This window comes from Pan troglodytes, chromosome 5 (genome assembly GCF_028858775.2).
Source record: "Pan troglodytes isolate AG18354 chromosome 5, NHGRI_mPanTro3-v2.0_pri, whole genome shotgun sequence".
NCBI lineage: Eukaryota > Metazoa > Chordata > Mammalia > Primates > Hominidae > Pan > Pan troglodytes.
In genome coordinates, this window is record NC_072403.2 from 82,109,262 (window position 1) to 82,127,099 (window position 17,838).

The following is a 17,838-nucleotide window of genomic DNA, read 5'->3' on the forward strand; positions in this document are numbered from 1 at the left end:
CTCTACCTATTATCGTCTCAGGGAATTAATCTTGCTACCTCTTTTTTTTTTATCTCTAACACTTCCCTGTATTTTATCAGTAAAACAGGTAGGGGGGGATGATAATGGCACATATGTAAGGGTATGTATTTGTATGTTTCTGCCTGATATGCTAAGATTGAGTGAGGCCACATGAAAATCAGGCCCTTGACTTCATACTCAAACACAGTGTGTTGTATCTGTCTTTGTATGAATGGACGTTGTGTATGTGTACACACACACACGCACACACACACAGACTACAGTTATATATATATAATTTAATTTGTATTTCCAGCATTTAGCCCAGTGATTTGCACAATTATTTGCACAATAGTAAGCAGGCAGAAATATTTGTTTAATTGAATTCAAAAGACTCGAGTTCTAGCATATACATTTGTAAGGTAGAGTTTTGAGAATAGATATATAAACATAAGTGTAAATATGAATATAAATATAAAAATATATTAAAGGAGTTTCTAGGACCTCCAAAAGCCAGCAGTTTTTATAAGCCAGAGAAGAATATTTGTGGGGATTTCAGGAAAATCTTATATTTATTGAGTTAAAATTACATGCCACTCAATATGCCACTTTACTTATATCATCTTATTTAATTTCCATAATAATCTCATGAGTTCAGGCTGTTGCAGCATTCCCACTCTACAGATGAGAGACCCGAAGTTCTCAGCGGTTAAGTAACTTTTTCAGTCATAGAGCAAGTAAATGTAACATTAACGCAGGAACATAGGTCCTCAGACATTAAGTCCTAGATTCTTTACAAGACAGTGGTGCTGGAAATAGCAGGATTGCCGGAGTTATATCATTTCAGAATACTTAGGGTTCTTTAAGGATGAGAAACTTGTATGCTTTAGTAGAAATGAATATACTGGTAGAATATGGGATCTCACAGAACAGATAAAAGGACCATGAATAGGCTCTGACGGGAAGTGGAACCAGGGCTCTCAGAAGTGGAACTAATTGACAATCTCGCCCGGGAATCATCCCTCTAATGAGTGTCCTCTGCCATTGCACCAATCCCTGCATCATTTCACTAAGGTTCTGAGTCCATAACGAGCAGGACATCTTGACTGATAGTCTCCACAAACTGTATACAATAGAAGAAAGGGGAGGTATGTAGTTCCCCGAACAAAATCCAAATACAGGAATTTAGACTGTGGGTTGGATCTGTCATGCCAATGTAATAACATCATGTTAAATCCTGATCTTGTTACCCTATATGTTAACACTATCTCTCTCTGCCTTGAGTCTTTAGACAATTTGATCATCCTGCTTTCTGTTCGCAAAAATATCTTTGATTAAAGTATTAAAAAGAACTGGCATAATTACAGGCACCTTCAAAGGCCTTCTTCTAGATTAATCAGCATATCAATCCCTCTTTGAATGACTTTGTGTATTGGTTAATAATTGATGCATCTTTATTCTTTCCATGAGAAAATCTTAAGACATTTTTCCAAGAATGTTAACAAAACTCAGTTATTTAAATTTGCCATTCTGGTAACCCTAACCCAAAGAAAATGAAGTCAGTTTCAAATGACTCTTAAAAATTATGTTTATCATAATGATTATCATTTTTTAATGTTTCACTTAAACAGTCTATTGAATAATCTATTCTAAAATGTTGCTCCATATTGATATGCCAAGGTTTTGCTCCATATTGAGATGCCATGTTTGTGTCTGCAGATAATTATCTTTTTCATACTTTTTGAAATATGGAAATCATTTTGTTTTTCTTAAGTTCTCAAGTGTCTCTTTATCTTCATAGTTTTTCAGGTGTCAGTAATAGTTCTATAAATATATATTTAACTCCCCTGCCAACACATTACCACCTGTGAAATAATCCGGGTGGTAAAATTCATCTGGGAAACATTGCATATAACCCTAGTTCCCCTTTATATATTCAGACTCTAAGAAAGACCACCATGAAGAGAGCTTTTTCACCCAGCATTTTTTTTATGTACTTTAAGTTCTGGGGTACATGTGCAGAACGTGCAGGTTTGTTACATAGGTATACATGTGCCATGGTGGTTTGCTGCACCCATCAACCCGTCATCTACATTAGGTATTTCTCCTAATGCCATCCCTCCCCTACCCCCCCCAACCCCCCACAGGCCCCAGTGTGTGATGTTCCCCTCCCTGTGTCCATGTGTTCTCATTGTTCAGCTCCCACTTATGAGTGAGAACATACGGTGTTTGGTTTTCTATTCTTGTCTTAGTTTGCTGAGAATGATGGTTTCCAGCTTCATCCATGTCCCTGCAAAGGACATGAACTCATCCTTTATTTATGGCTGCATAGTTTTCCATGGTGTATATGTGCCACATTTTCTTTATCCAGTCTATCATTGATGGGCTTTTGGGTTGGTTCCAAGTCTTTGCTGTTGTGAACAGTGCTGCAATAAACATACGTGTGCATGTGTCTTTATAGTAGAATGATTTATAATCCTTTGGGTATATACCCAGTAATGGGATTGCTGTAACCCAGCATTTTTGAGATGATTTGCCTCATGTATTCATCAGGGTTCTCTAGAGGGACAGAACTAATAGTATATATGTATATATGAAAGGGAGCTTATTAAGGAGAATTGACTCATGTGATTACAAGGTAAAGTCCGACAATAGGCTGTCTGCAAGTCGAAGAGCAAGGAAGCCAGTAGCGGATCAGTCCAAGTCTCAAAACCTCAAAAGTAGGGAAGCTGACAGCGCAGCCTTCAGTCTGTGGCCGAAGGCCTGAGAGCCCCTGGCAAACCACTAGTGTAAGTCTGAGAGTCCAAAGCTGAAGAATTTGGAGTCTTATGTTTGAGGGCAGGAAGCATCCAGCACAGGAGAAAGATGAAAGCCAGAAGACTCAGCAAGTCAACCCCTTCCACCTTCTGCCTGCTTTATTCTAGCCGAGCTGGCACCTGATTAGATGGTGCTCACCCAGATTGAGGGTGGGTCTGCCTCTCCCAGTCCACCAACTCAAATGTTAATCTCCTTTGGCAACACCCTCACAGATGCACCTGGGAACAATACTTTGCATCCTTCAATCCAATCAAGTTGACACTCAGTATTAACCATCACACCCTGTAAGCTTTTCAGTATCATGCAAAATTAGTGTTCCAAGGAGCCCGTGTTTGAAAATCAGATTTACATTGCTATTCATTAGGTCAAAAATATTGAATTTGAATAGCCATGGGCTTTCTTGCCAGCTTCTTATCAATAACAAGCTTCACTTCTTTTTCATGTTTAAAGATTCTTCCCTTTAGGGAAAAGGATGGAAGAATGGAAACTTAAGTTGTCCTACCTTCTGTCAACTGTTAAACTATCTCCCCCACTCAGTGGCCCTTATTCTGTGCCTTTCTTGGTCATATTCTTATTCCAACAATTTATTTAAAAATAAGCCTATATAGAGCTTTTCACACACACTTTCTTTAGCTGTGTGATGAGAGTTATGTTTATCTTATGAGCTCAGACACTTGAAGTCAAGCTTTCCCAGATCAGCTAAAGGTTGCAGAGAAGGCAATGGAAAGGTAATTTCACTTAGATTTCCTATTGTCACTTGGATATGACCTAGGAGTCAAGTTTATGTCAGTCAAGTAATTATTTCTCTCGAGTGCCTCCACTGACAAAATGTTAGTAAACTGTATGTAGTTGGAGAACTAATTTTGCTCCCAAAAGAACAAATCCTTTCTTCACAATTTTTTCTGTTGTTTTTAAAATGATTTATGCTATAGGTTGTTTGAATTCTGTAATCTTGCTGGGTTTTCTAAACTTTATTACCACTCCCTTTTAAAACATTCTGCTAAACAATTGAGCCTCAGTTTTTGTTCTTGACTTATGTGTCTTTTCCTTATTTATTTGGAATTTTCTATTTAAGTGTCATTGGAGACCTGTTTTAAAAATAAAAGTTCATCAATATCATAAACAGATATCACTGATGAGCTTTGTAAATAGTTTTTACCTCACAAAAATTAATGTTTTTAAATTGGATACATCAAGTGTCTGAAAGCAGAATGACCTATCTATATCACTCATCTCCAGAGGTTCCAAAAAACTTCACATCACATGAAACCTCACCTTTATAGATGGCTTTTATGACTCTCTCAGTAACCTTATCTTTATACTCATTAGAATTTCTGTGGCAACTGCCAAGCCAGTGTCCCAGGGCTGAAAAGCAACAAAGGAGAAGAAGGAGGTGCTGGTGAGCCTGGAAAGTATGATTCCATGGCCCGGAAGGTGAGAAGCCTGGCTGAATGTTTACGATCCCTGTGGGTTACATGTAGTGCATCCTCTCAGTTCTGTTCTTCCTCTGTCTTCTAGGGTGATATAGGGCCACAGGGTCCTCCAGGAATCCCAGGAAGAGAGGGACCAAAGGTAAGAAATTCTCTCCTCCACTTTCCCCTGTGGGAACCTCAATTTAGTGTGAAAAAAAAAGAACCCGATTTGAAAATAGACAACTTTTAAAATACATACTATATATATATATATATATATATATATATATATATATATATATGTATGTATATGGAGAGAGAGAGAGAGAGAAAGTGATGTAAAAGCCACTTGCAAATGTTGCCATTTATTTGTTCCCTGACCCTGTCCAAATTACATGCCCCAAGTGTTCTTAGAAGAGAGTTTTTTCATTTCCAAAAGATAAGAAAAATGATTGCATGTGCTAGCTGAATGTATTGTCTTTTTAGGGAAGCAAAGGAGAGCGGGGCTACCCTGGGATACCTGGGGAGAAAGGCGATGAGGTAACAGATTCTTTTCTGATTATATAGTCCTAATATTGATTCTCTTTACATGGCTCAACAGAGTAAAAATGTTAATTTTTCTATAGCTCAGATCTGATGCTATAACCAATAAAAACAAAGACCACTTAGAGCTTTTAAAATGCTGACACATTTTAAATAACATATTTATGTTTATTACCAATGGTCCGGTTTTAGAGGCAAGGAAATTAAGGCACAAAGTTAATATGTCAGTTATAATTTTTCTGTTTTCATTTAACAGATAATAATTCCAGCTCTCTCAAAATAAAAGTAAGGGAAAGGGGGAAGGGAAAATTTACTCAAAAGAATTCCAGGGTAGCTAAGAGATTTAAAGGAATAGTAGTTGGACAACCAGCCTAGCAGTAAGGGCAGCTCAAGAACCCAGCAGAGCTTCCCTGGGTACCACTAAACTCTGATTAAACTTCAGCAACCTTGGATTGTCTGTGTCTTTGCTCAGCTTTCAAATTCTTGGGAGAAAAAAAAACTATCAGAAAAATCTTCTTGTTCTAGTTTACATTAGCTGCTCACCCGTTGGACTAAGGTTCCAAGTCCAATGTGCTTTTGAGATAATGGTATAATTTTCTGACTGTAAGCCATGGTGATGCTCAGGACATCATTTTTTTCTTACATAATTCACATTAATTCTTAGAAAAACCAATTAGAATGATGAATTGCTGTTAGTTTAAACAGTTTTGATACTAATAATTCTTAATGAAAGTAAGTAAGCCATCTGGCATATATTAACCTTGATGTTATTGTGGAAAATCATAACTATATAAAGAAAATATTTTTCTAGGTGGAGTTATATTTTACATTACCAGTAATCATCATGTACTATTGTTTCTAATTAATATTGCTTGTAATCTAGAAAACTTTGAGGTTTGATTTTTTCCCAAGTTAAAAATTGAATACCAAATATATTCAATATTTATTTTTATCCATAAATAAAACATTACCTTCAAAATAAGTTATTGTGCTTTTGCTTCTTCATGTTCCACAGAAGGTTTTACTAAAGTACAAGCACAATAACTGATTTTCATAGTCCAACAGCTTTGAACTACCTCCACCCAAAAGGTAGGCTTTAGAGGCAATTGAGAAGGTAATAACAAAAAGATCAGGAAATAATTGGAATTCAGGTTTTGTATAAGTAACTCTAAGTTAAAGTCACTAGAAGTTAATTTTCATTGATTCTGCAGGGCACTTTTCTCTCTTGGTGAACTGAAATCCATTGCTAATATTCCTCCACACTTTAGCGGGCTTTTTCTTCGGTACCCCTCATAAATTCTGTAACACAGTTCACAAAATTGTACACAATTCTCATTACATGGGGAGTTCCAGCAAGTTCAGGAGATTCTTTTCCATTGTTTCTTCACGCTACGTGAATAATATGAATAAATCTGAAGTAAACTATTGACTCCTTTAGGCCTTGTAGGGGGAATAAGGTGGTGCAGCTTTTTCTTTAGCAGATGGGAAATAATGAATATAATCTTGTCTTCTACTTGGTCTCAGATATTATTTGAAATTACAATTTATTGATTTGTCAAAGTGAATAAAACTTTGACCAAAAACAGGTGCATTTCCAACTGGCCAATGAACTATACCATTTCAACATACACTATGGACTTGAGATCTAATCTTATGAAATCTCAAATGTCTATTGTACTCTAAGTGGAAAAGATACAGAGGGACACCCCATCTCTTTGAGACTTCTAATTATTATGTCTTTCATCTGTTTGGAAAATGAGAGAGAGGAGTTGCCTGCTTGTTTGTTACTCTTAGAAAAGCAACATTTTCTTCCACATTTTTCACAGACATTGTTGCACAGCTCAAGGTAGCAACTTGGAAGATGCTAATAGAACACATGCTAACCTTTGATGGAGTGATTTCTTGCTTGAAATGCAGGTCTTCCTATAATATCTTGGGATAATAATTGATAAATTAGACATGAAAAATATCATCAGCCAGATATTATAGCAACAGAAAATATTCTTGGTAGAAACTGAGCTAGGATTTGCAAAATGAAATATCAGAGCAGGGTAAGAACATAGCTCCAATGGTCTCCAAATATCTCTGCAATAAATTTTAATTTGTATTTTAGTTTGGCACTGTATGTTAAATTGACTGTCCTACTCTTTAATATGTATTTGTCTTCTTTAATGATCATCTTGTCTTCTAAAATTATCTTATTGCCCTTTATGCATCCATAGTAACTTTTACTTTTACTACAGAATTTCAGCTTTTTCAGAGAAAGGCTGCTGGGAATGATTTTTTATTTATGGACTGAGGTTTATTTTAAAGTTTAATGTGGTCATCAAAGGTTAATGAATCCCAAGCTTATAAATTAGACTATCTACAAACTCACTCAACATCTCTGGACTGATTCAGTGTTGAGACTAAAAGTAGCAAAAAAAAAAGGAATACATATATACATATATTTTATGCATGTACATATAGAAAGAATTTTATGGAAATATGGGTATTTTGAGGTAAAGAAATTTATGGTATAACATTTGTAATCTCCAGTCATTTAGAGGTGCCATTATCAATGAAAATTTTTTTACTTTGCATCTATAAACCTGCATACAAGTTAATGTTAGGGGAATAAAAAGAATGAGTACCACATACCGATATGTAGAGCCTGCACATGCACACATGCCCATGTATACACACATACACACACATACACATACACACACACACACACACAGCACTGCCAATGAGATTGATAAAATTTTGAAGAAAAATATGTCAACATTCTTTAACACCAATACACACAAGATTTGGCCCAAGACTTATGAGGAATTCTAGCATGTTCAAGTAGAATTTTTAAGCCCTTCTTCATATCATATCACATGAATAGACCTGAAGTAACACATGATGCCATTTGGCATTGAATGGACAAACCTGGAAGAACTTGGTCCTTGATCCCACTGACGCAAAGAAACTTGATCCAGCTCACAGTCCTATAGAATGCTGATAATCAATATGCAGTAATATTTCCATGGCCACATCATCTAATATTTATAAAGTATATGAAAATGCATATATCATAATAGTAAAAAGTAAAGGAATTGTATTATGACAAAGAATGGTATGGCAATCCAGAAAGAATATTTTACTCAGTAAAGGAGACTAAATCCTGAAAGAATGGAATCGTTCAGTCTAGAACTTGATGTATCACATGGTTATCTGAAATAACAAAAGCGTATTTTAAAATAGTTTTTTCTCATTATAGAAGTGATCTCAGTCCACTATTGAAAATTGGGAAAATACAAAAAAGCACTAAAAGATAAAATTTCTCCCTATTCCCACTACCCAGGAGGGACTTCTGGTAATAGTAATGTCATGGTCCACAACTGTATTAGTCCATTTTCACACTGCTATAAAGAACTTTCCTGAGACTGGGTAACTTATAAAGGAAAGAGGTTTAATTGACCCACAGTTCCACGTGGCTGGGGAGGCCTCAGGAAACTTACTATCATGACAGAAGGTGAAGAGGAGGCAAGCACCTTTACGAGGCAGCAGGAGAGAGAGCAAAGGAGGAACTTCCAAACACTTACAAAACCATCAGATCTCCTGAGAACTTACTCACTATCATGAGAACAGCATGGGGAAAACCACCCCCATGATCCAATCACCTCCCTCCCTCTACATGTGGGGATTACAGTTTGAGATGAGATTTGGGTAGAGACTCAGAGCCAAATCGTATCAACAACACCTCATCTATAAATTCCAAAACCAAAGCCTCTGAAAACCCTGGAAATGTTTCCCAAGTTTGGCTTTGTTTCCCAAGCAAATTCATTTGGCAGCCAAATCTGGCCTAACTCACACGGAGCTTGTCTATTCCACTCTGTCAGAATATCATGTTTTGCCACAGAAATATTTGTGTGTTTATTAGAGGGCACTGCTTCAGGCACCACTGCAGTGTGATATAATATTCAGTATGTATATCATGTTACCTGTGAAATGAAGTGATAATCCAGAATTCTAAAACACATCTAACACTAAAGTTTCTGATAAAACTTATCTATTTGTCGTGATAAAATAATAAAAGCCTGTATGTATCATTCCCATCTTTTAGGAAGTACATTTAAAATTGTTTAAAAATTTAGACCCTGTGCTATATAAGATTTGTGACTTTATTTTTACGTGTTTTCTAACTTTTTTAAAACATGATTTTAATAATTGCAAAATATTTCATGTTATAAATTGTATGTAATTTATCTAACAATATTCTGTTGTTGGCAAATGTATCAAAGTAACAAAACTAATTACATAAGTTAGCTAATCTTACCATTTCTTCCTTGATATATAAATGTATCAGCATCTTAAATCCTATCCGGTATAATTAGTGCTATTCTACAAATCTAAGGAGGGGAGGGAGGGGAAATCTATTCATTATTATGCTTAAGCCATTAAAGGCTTCCAAATTTAAATTCACCAGTGAGCCAAATTTATTCTTATAATAAACTGACTAGCTAAAATAAATATTATATCATAAAACATATTCCATTTTTCCCTAGCTGAATGGAGCTTAAGTGTAATCATCTATTTCTTCAATGGCATTCTGCCAATCTAAAATTCGTATTTCCATGTTTTACCAGTACGAGATTCTTAGATACTACTGCTGACGGAGTGGCTCTATAAAATAAGAAATGCTCTGTGAATCACCAGATTAAATTATGTTTGCTTCAGATTCCATGTCATGGCATTTTAGCTCACCCTTCTTACTCTTTAAAACTGAGTATTCGCACATATTCTTACTTATAAGCGAGGGCTAAGCTATGAGTACGCAAAAGCATACAGAGTGATATAATGGACGTTGGAGGCCCAGAAGTGAGGAGTATAGGCGAGGAGTGAAGGATGAAAAACTACCTGTTGGGTACAGTGTACACTACTTGGGTGATGGGTGCACTAAAATCGCAGACTTCACCATTATACAATTTATCCACATAACCGAAAATCACTTGCACCCCTAAAGAAAAATTTTTGTTTTTGAAATTAAAAAATTAGAATTAAAAAAGTATATTTGTATATGACAAACATTATGTTTCTCAATTAGCTAAATAAGTGTTTAATGTTCAATGGTCAAAATATTTGATTAACTAAAATGCCTTCTTCCCAATGATATAACAGATTTTATGATGGGAACTATCTTTTCCAGGGTCTTCAAGGAATTCCAGGCATTCCAGGTGCTCCAGGCCCGACTGGACCCCCTGTAAGTATTTGTTAAAAGGATTGCACTCACAGCTTATATCTGCTGGTTTGATGCAAGGTGAATTAATTTTCTTCATTGCCTTTTGTTCTCTGTGCCTCTATGTAGATTGTCCAGATATTGCCTGGAAAAGTAGCCTCATCCAAGCTCTCAGATTTTCATTTAGTATTACTTAAGGCTGCTCAGTGTCCTGTGGACTTGCCTCAGAATTCCACCAGACCAGAAAGCAGTCTGCGATTAAGCTAGTGTGTTTGAAATAGAAATTGCATATAAAAGAGCATTCTATTTTTTATTTATAATTTTTTGGCACTAACCTTTAGAAGAGATAGTCAAATGGCACCACAAACTGAGAATTTATTTTCTAAAGGAAAAAAAAGTGTGCTAAGGATGATCAGATTTCATTTATTTTTGTTCCTATGTATAAATTAAAATACCTCTATTTTAGTCAAGGCTTTCACTGCCCCTCAAACACACCATCAAAGCCTTCGTGTCTTTCACTGTCTTGTTTTCCTAGAACAGAATCTCTTTTGCTTTATACTTGCCAAACCCAATCTCTCATTCAAACAGTTTAATTCTAGAGTCATCAGATAAAATATAGTGCATGCAGTTAAATTTGAATTTCAGATAAACAAATAATTGTTTAATATAAGTTCATCCCAAATATTGTGTTTTTATTTGCTAAATCTGGCAACCCAGCACATGCTTCAACTTCTCCACCTCATCCTTTCTTGGAGTTCCTATGCCAATAGAGTCTTTACCACACCAGTAGGAATGTAATTATATATTTTAATGTTTTGAAATAAGGATTTTCCATAATTAAAGTTGTGTCATTTATGCTTCCGCCACAGTTATATAGAACAAACCTGGCTTTAAATTGTTCACTAAAATTAAAAACGATGAAAAAGAGTTGTGAAAGAAACCATGAAAATTATAGCTAACTCTGTTCCCAAAGGATTAAAATTAAATTTTATTTTTCAGTGGTAAAATGCAGATCATAGAACTCAATATGCACACTGTTAATTCTGCCGCCTTGAAGTATTTAAAATGTTGATCCCTACCAAAACTATAGCTCATTTAGAAAGGCATAATGTTATGTAAATTGCCATTTAAACAGCAAGACTAGATTCTTAAGTGTATCAAAAGGTTCCAATTAAGGTCATTAAATGTGGTTGACCAAGGTGAAAAAGCGACCACAAATACAAATTTTACCCTTCCAAGGGCTTATCAGCAGGATACAGCTGCTGTATCAGCCAGAAGAAATATAAGCTTCTAGGGCTTATTTAATTAGGATCAAATGACCTTCAAAATGTGTAAGTTTTAGTAACCAACTTCCAATACCCTTTGGCCATTTAATTGTTGTTTCTGTAACAAACTTAGTTTTGTGTTTTACAGGGCTTAATGGGAAGAACTGGACATCCTGGTCCCACAGGAGCAAAAGGTGAAAAGGTACAAAGGAAAAGCCTCACTTACCATCCAAACTGGGGCTTGGAGTGGGAGCAGGATGAGACTCTTCACAGAGAGAGCCATAAAATCAAGCAAAGCCTAAAAGTAGAAATGATGGTAGAAAGTAGCTATTCTTGTAGTGGATTTGGAAGAACACAGGTCCAAAGGTTATTCTAAACACGGGAGATATTTTCCTAGGAGAAAGGATAAATAGAATATTGGTTCCATAAAACAAAAGTTCAGGCTGGATTCAGAATCCTGGGCAACCATCTATGTGGAAGGATGGGGTGGGGGAGGCTCCTGGAAGGATGCATGTAATGTGGTGTCTACCAGGGAGTTCCAGCCACAGGGGCTGTCAGTTTTCTATGACAAAATACCATAGACAGAGTGGCTTATAAACAACAAACATTTATGCATATTTCTCTCAGTTCTGGAGTGTGGGAAGTCCAAGATCAAGGTGCTGGCAGAATCAGTGTCTGAAAGAGTCTGCCTTCTTGTTCATAGATGTCACCTACTAGCTGTGTCCTCACATAGTAGAAGGGTGACCAAGCTCCCTTGGGCCTCCTTTATAAGGGCACTAATCCTATTCATGAAGGCTCCACCCTCACGACCTAATCACCTCCCAAAGGCCCCACCTCCAAAAGCTCCAGACAGCAGACTGGCTCTCAGGACCAAGATTCTGGTAACCAAAGAGCTTGCAGAGACAGTCGAGAAGTTCTGTCCCTAGACAGTCATGGGGGAAATTTACTGAAGAACCAGGATAGCTTGTTTCCTGGGGAGATCAGTTATTGGACAGATGGGTTGCCATGGTCAGAAAGGAGGACCAGCATTAGATGAGTCTCAGACAGGACACCACACAGTTTTACATGTTTACCCCATTTAGGATCTAAACTGGCTCTATTGCACTAGTCCAGGCAGATCCAGCAAGTAAGTGGAATAAGCCTAGCTATTTAGATCGGGGAAATAAGAATCAAGAGTCCACATGAGCCACTCAAGCAGCTTCCACCCACTCGTCAGGACACAAGTTCCCTGACCAACGTGGAACATAATGACATCAAGGAGCAAAGGAATCCCAACACATTTTGAAGGAAACAATGACTTTATTCTAGATAGTCTCTGCACATTTTTTTCTGATTTTATCCCAAGGAGCTTGCCCAACCCCACTAGCCTTTTTTCTCTGTTCTCTATGGAAATTATTCAGTCATAGACTTGCCTTTGAAGTTAATGGGAATTCCACACTGAGATGAGCTTTGGGGCACAAATGAGAGTGAATATATGACTTTTAATTGTGCCGGGGGAAAAAAAAGACTTTTCAGTAGGCACATATTTTTCCTTGTTTGTTGACTCATTAGAACTATGACATAATTCTTTGAAGGACACTGCCAGTTGTCAGCAGAATGTGACATGTCTTAGAGAGATAGCCACCATCAAAGCAATTTGGGAAAAGAAACAATATGCTTGTTCTTTGTTATATATTCTCAGGCAGAAGCATTGCAAGAAAAACTTTACAGTTTATTTTTATTGATAAACATGAACAAAAGATTTTATGATACTTTCGTTACAAAAAATGACAGGGTATTGGAATGAAGTCTTTGATTACATTTATGGGAATGGACTAAAATCCCTCAAAATTCTTGGACATTGTGAGTAGAAATTTTACTGTATCTGAATTATTTTTTAATTAACCATGTCTTGCCATTTCCCCTGCTATAGAGGGACTTAAGAGATTTTATGAGGCTATTATTCTAAGAGAAAAGCAGAGTTATAGGAAGAACTGCTGAGAGACATCAGAGGGACTTCAATAGCTCTGCTTATTATGGACCGATAAACATCTGTGGTTTGTAAAAATAAAAGTGAAATACATTTTTCAACTTTCAACTTGAATTCATTTTCACAAATTCTATTTTCAGTCTGCTTCTCCTGTAAGACTAAGACTGTTTAAATTGTAGCGACCATTTGCTTTAAACAGTGCAATACCACAGTTGCTTCTGCTCAGGAAGACGTGTCTGACTTGGGTGTAAAGTCAGATATTAACGTAGGAAATGGAAGATGAAGTTTCCCTCCTGCAGACACAACACAGGTTGTGATTTTTTTACTTTCGTCAAATTATGTGGATGTCCCCTCTGGTTCCCAAAAGATGAAGGTGGTAGAAATGAGGCTCAAAGTGAGGGCTGACTCAGAGCCACAATCCCAGAGCCCACTGCCTGCTTGTAGGAGAGTTCCACATTGGGAGAGTTCCTCCAGCTGCACTGGAAGTCCAGGACATGAGCACCTGGGTTGTCTGGCTCCGTCTAAAAATAAGCTTCATTTCTAGAGCTCACACAGTGAGAATCTGAATGGGTATGGGAAAAGGCCTTTACCTGTCCTGCGGTCCAGAAATGTATTTCCTGGGTAAAGGAGAGCCCAGCTGAATAAGACTACAAGGCTGAAACAACATGGCAAGTCATATCGATTTCAGAAGATGGCTCTGGGATTAATTTCAGAAGATAGTTTGTAAACCTGGGGTAGAAACGTCTACGCCGCTGATATGTCTATATATCCCTTGCAGGGCAGCGACGGACCCCCTGGGAAACCCGGACCACCTGGACCACCTGTGAGTTGTTCTAGGCTTAAAATTTAAAATTCATGTGTTTACTTAAGACTTTTATAACTCAGAGGTAAGACTATATTTAGATGTTTTCAAAGATAAAAGTCTTCTGAATTTCGTGTATAAATATAAATGATAGCCAATGTAGCTTTAAAGAGACCTGATTTGTTCTCCCTTTGGTTCGGCCTCAATGTGCAATGCTCAGATTGGCATACTGCGGGTCTCCCCATCTTGGATTTAGGAATCTGGGTTTGTGCTCCGACTCTCCACTTCCTGGCTCGGGGCCCCTGGGAAAGTCATTTAACCTTAATGTGCTTCATTCACAGAAAGGAGAAGGGCCAGAAAAATAGATCCTTTCCGCTGATGCGAGTTGGTAGAAAATCTGATATTATGCTATATGTGTTCATTCCCATTCATGATGTCTGAGATGCAAGGAAACTCTATTTATGTAGCTCTTAGTGAACAAAAAGTACAAGAGGCATCGATGTTTTCATTATTGTGATTGAGACAGATGCACGCTCCGTCAGGGAAACGGTGGAGAGGAGAGGAGCCTCTCTCCGTGGCAAGTCTGCCCTCATGTGGGGCCACGCTCGAATCGCAGCCGAGCCGAGCTGAGATACCACGCAAAACACCCTTTTCTACCCCACCTCACAGGAATACTTTAAGAAACCAAACTCACCATAGAAAGGGCAGAATTGACCGTGACTTTCCGAAGACAATGAGGATTATTATCAGTCTGCGTGCAGTTGCATGCTTTGTACACGTAAATGAAGAGATTAGCACTCTATTTCCTAAACTTGTTTCCTAAATCTGTTCATCTGTGTTACTGACCTTTTTCCCTTGACAAGAAAGCAGGACGGAAAGTATTTAGGGTTCAAATCCTAAAATTCACTCCTTCCCCCGTGGGCAGAACAGAAAATATAACATGAGTTCATGAAAGGGACCTATAATTTTATAATGCACTTAAGATGTCTTTGTCTTCCCTCTGAATTCTCCAAAACCATCCATCCTTCAAAACACAGATTAAATGTTTTCTTCCCTGGGAAACCTCCTTTGGAAATCTCAGATGAAAATATCCTTTGTCTCTCCAGGACGTAGCACACTAAAATATGGCAGACATTCAGTCACTGTCAGATAAATGAGTTAAATAATAGAGTAATAAATGGATGGAGCGTTTGTCTTCCATCACTAGTGTTTGGAAGATGCATGCAAATTGTCTTCACAGAACACTACTGGCCACCGTCATACAGAAACAATGAAACAGTGACTTCTTCAACTCTGCAACTGATATGTGAAAACTGCAGAAAGGAAAAGGCAGATTTGACTATTGATTCTATACAAATGTTTAAAAAGAAAGACAAAAGATCCTAACTAAAATTTTTATATGGAAATTTTTCCTAAATGCTAAAATGTATGATTTTTTTAAACTATAGAATACGTTCACCTTTAAGTGTTGGTTACTCTAGGACATGTCAATTTTTTTCAAGATGTTCTTATTCTCTTTTATCCTAAAGAATTTATTTTTGTAGAAACATCCACACAGGGTTGTGGATAATGTCATCTCCCCATTTACCTTAATTTTCTATTTGGTATGAAAAGACTGTGGAAAAAAATTACTTTTCAGTAGCCAAATTGTTCCCTATTCACATCTTCATCAGCACTATGGTATTATAGCCTGCAGGTTAGCAGGCTGTAAACGTTAGTATAAATTGGCAATTCAGAAACTGAATTTTAATGAGCAAATATTTTCCTCCAAATGCATTAGTGTCTCATCTGTCAAACCTGAACACTAATTAAACCCCAACTGAAAGTATCCGTGTGCTTCAGGTGTAGCTCACACTCCCTTTTCATTTCCCTGCATTTGCTTTGGAAAAGCTAAAAATTAAAATGTATTATTTTACTTAGAGTATTAAATTCCCTTTGTAAAACAGAATAGAAAAAAGTAAAAAATAGAATAGGAATAGTATCATTTGGTAAAATGATAAAATGTAGAGATGCAAAGTATTAACTTCCAAGAATAATTCTGTATCTCACCTCTTTCCTAAGGGTATTCCATTTAATGAAGGAAACGGCATGAGCAGTTTATATAAAATTAAGGTATTTATATTTGTAATTATTTAAAATCCAGTTATAGACTGCTGTAAATTCGTCTCATCTTTCTCTTTTTCTTTTCTTTTCATTTTCTTTTGAAGGGAGGTGTGAATGTTCCCAGTTACCCAGGGCCACCCGGTCCTCCTGTAAGTACAGTTGTTTATCATCAAACACACTTTAGCTGAACAACCACAATGAAAAACAAACAATAAAAACCTCTTAAGTTCACTGAAAAACGCATGTTATGAATACAGCCAAATTTTACAGCAGAAGGAAATAAGTAAAACCAATTATAATAAAATTGAGAAAATGTATGCAGCCAAAATAATGGAAAATAGCATTTTTCATGGTGGTGTCACTTTTTTCATTGCAAATCTAAGAACTAAGTCAATGTCCAAGCAATCATTTTTATGAAATTTCCATCAAGTTATATTTATTCATCTTATTCTTCAAATTCAAACTGTAATTAACGCAAAACTTGCTAATATTCGTATGTGTATTAAAGCAAATTGGACAACAGTGTTTCTTATTCTGTAACTGCTTTGGTCATTATTTGAAAAATGACTTTCCATGTTTCTCTTACAGGGCCCAAAAGGCGATCCTGGCCCAGTGGTATGAATGTTCCCGTGTTTTGTGTCATTTAGAATATTGGTCTTTGTTAAATTTTGAAAGAAAAGCATCGGGCAAAATGGCCTGCCTTCTTAGGTGTTCATCAATTAACATGCTGGTGGTGACAAGCAGGCCACAATAGAAATGCCAGCAATATGTTCTCTATTTCTGAGATGCATTAGTCCTGATGTTGTCACTGCCCTTGAGGTTTTTCTCTTCCCATCAGTGTGTTTTTAAAATCATCCTGTGATGGAGGAAGACACATATAAACTCTGATAAATGGGACACTTTCTTCTAATAGCCCTCTTCTGATAATTGATTCAATTTTAAGTGGATTGTGGAAGAGAAATACTTACTGGAAAGAAATCCCTTCATATATCTGCCATCTCCCCAACAAAAAAAGGAACTGTTTATTTGCTTTAAACGTCTTAGGCAATTATTTTGCAGGAGATATGTTTTGTCATAAGGCTGCTTATTAGGAGGAATGTATCAGGAGGTTATGCTCAGCATGGAAGGAGATAATGTCCTCCAGCCGCCTAAAGGACGATAATTGTTCTCAGCATCTTTCTGAACCATGGAGCCTCTGTAAAAGTTCTGCCAAATTCAATTAGATGCCCTTTATTGCTGGGCATTTTCTCCTGTCATGTCTTTTTCAAGCATATCCTTCATGTTTCATTTGTATATATTTTAACCTTTGGGTATATACTTGAAACTCAAATGTACCTAAAGCTGAAATAAAATTTCAAACCACTTTCCATTGCCATGTGAAAAACAATTTAAAGCCTTTTCATTATAGTACAGTTTGTTAAAACTCAATGAATAAATTTTAAACCAGCAAAGGGACAAGTCGTAACAAGTAATGTTTTTATGTCTAAAAACGTATTTTAAAGAGATGCATTAAAGAGCTCTTTGATTTTGTTATTGGGCAATATATATTAAAAGCCAAATTGTTATCCCCTGAAAGCATTGTTTCAACTAGTTAGGATCATATTCTGTAATTCAGTTTCCTTTGTTTTACTATTCATTCACCCTGTCTACCCTATCTTTGCCTGAAACCAACTATATGCTTCGTTCTAATTTTAATTTTCTTACATCTTGTTGATAAA

At 36.6% G+C, this 17,838-nt stretch overlaps 1 protein-coding gene across 5 annotated transcripts in view; it reads left to right on the forward strand.

The window, feature by feature from the left end:
• COL19A1 (collagen type XIX alpha 1 chain) overlaps positions 1–17,838 on the forward strand; it is a 339,181-nt gene that overhangs the window by 279,544 nt on the left and 41,799 nt on the right. For all 5 annotated transcript variants that reach the window (XM_001135236.6, XM_063813156.1, XM_016955766.4 and 2 more), the window contains 9 exons: positions 4,147–4,251; positions 4,336–4,389; positions 4,716–4,769; positions 9,952–10,005; positions 11,395–11,448; positions 13,994–14,038; positions 16,079–16,129; positions 16,225–16,269; positions 16,709–16,735. In XM_001135236.6, the coding sequence (XP_001135236.3) occupies positions 4,147–4,251; positions 4,336–4,389; positions 4,716–4,769; positions 9,952–10,005; positions 11,395–11,448; positions 13,994–14,038; positions 16,079–16,129; positions 16,225–16,269; positions 16,709–16,735 (489 nt within the window). The remainder of the gene's footprint in view (positions 1–4,146; positions 4,252–4,335; positions 4,390–4,715; positions 4,770–9,951; positions 10,006–11,394; positions 11,449–13,993; positions 14,039–16,078; positions 16,130–16,224; positions 16,270–16,708; positions 16,736–17,838) is intronic.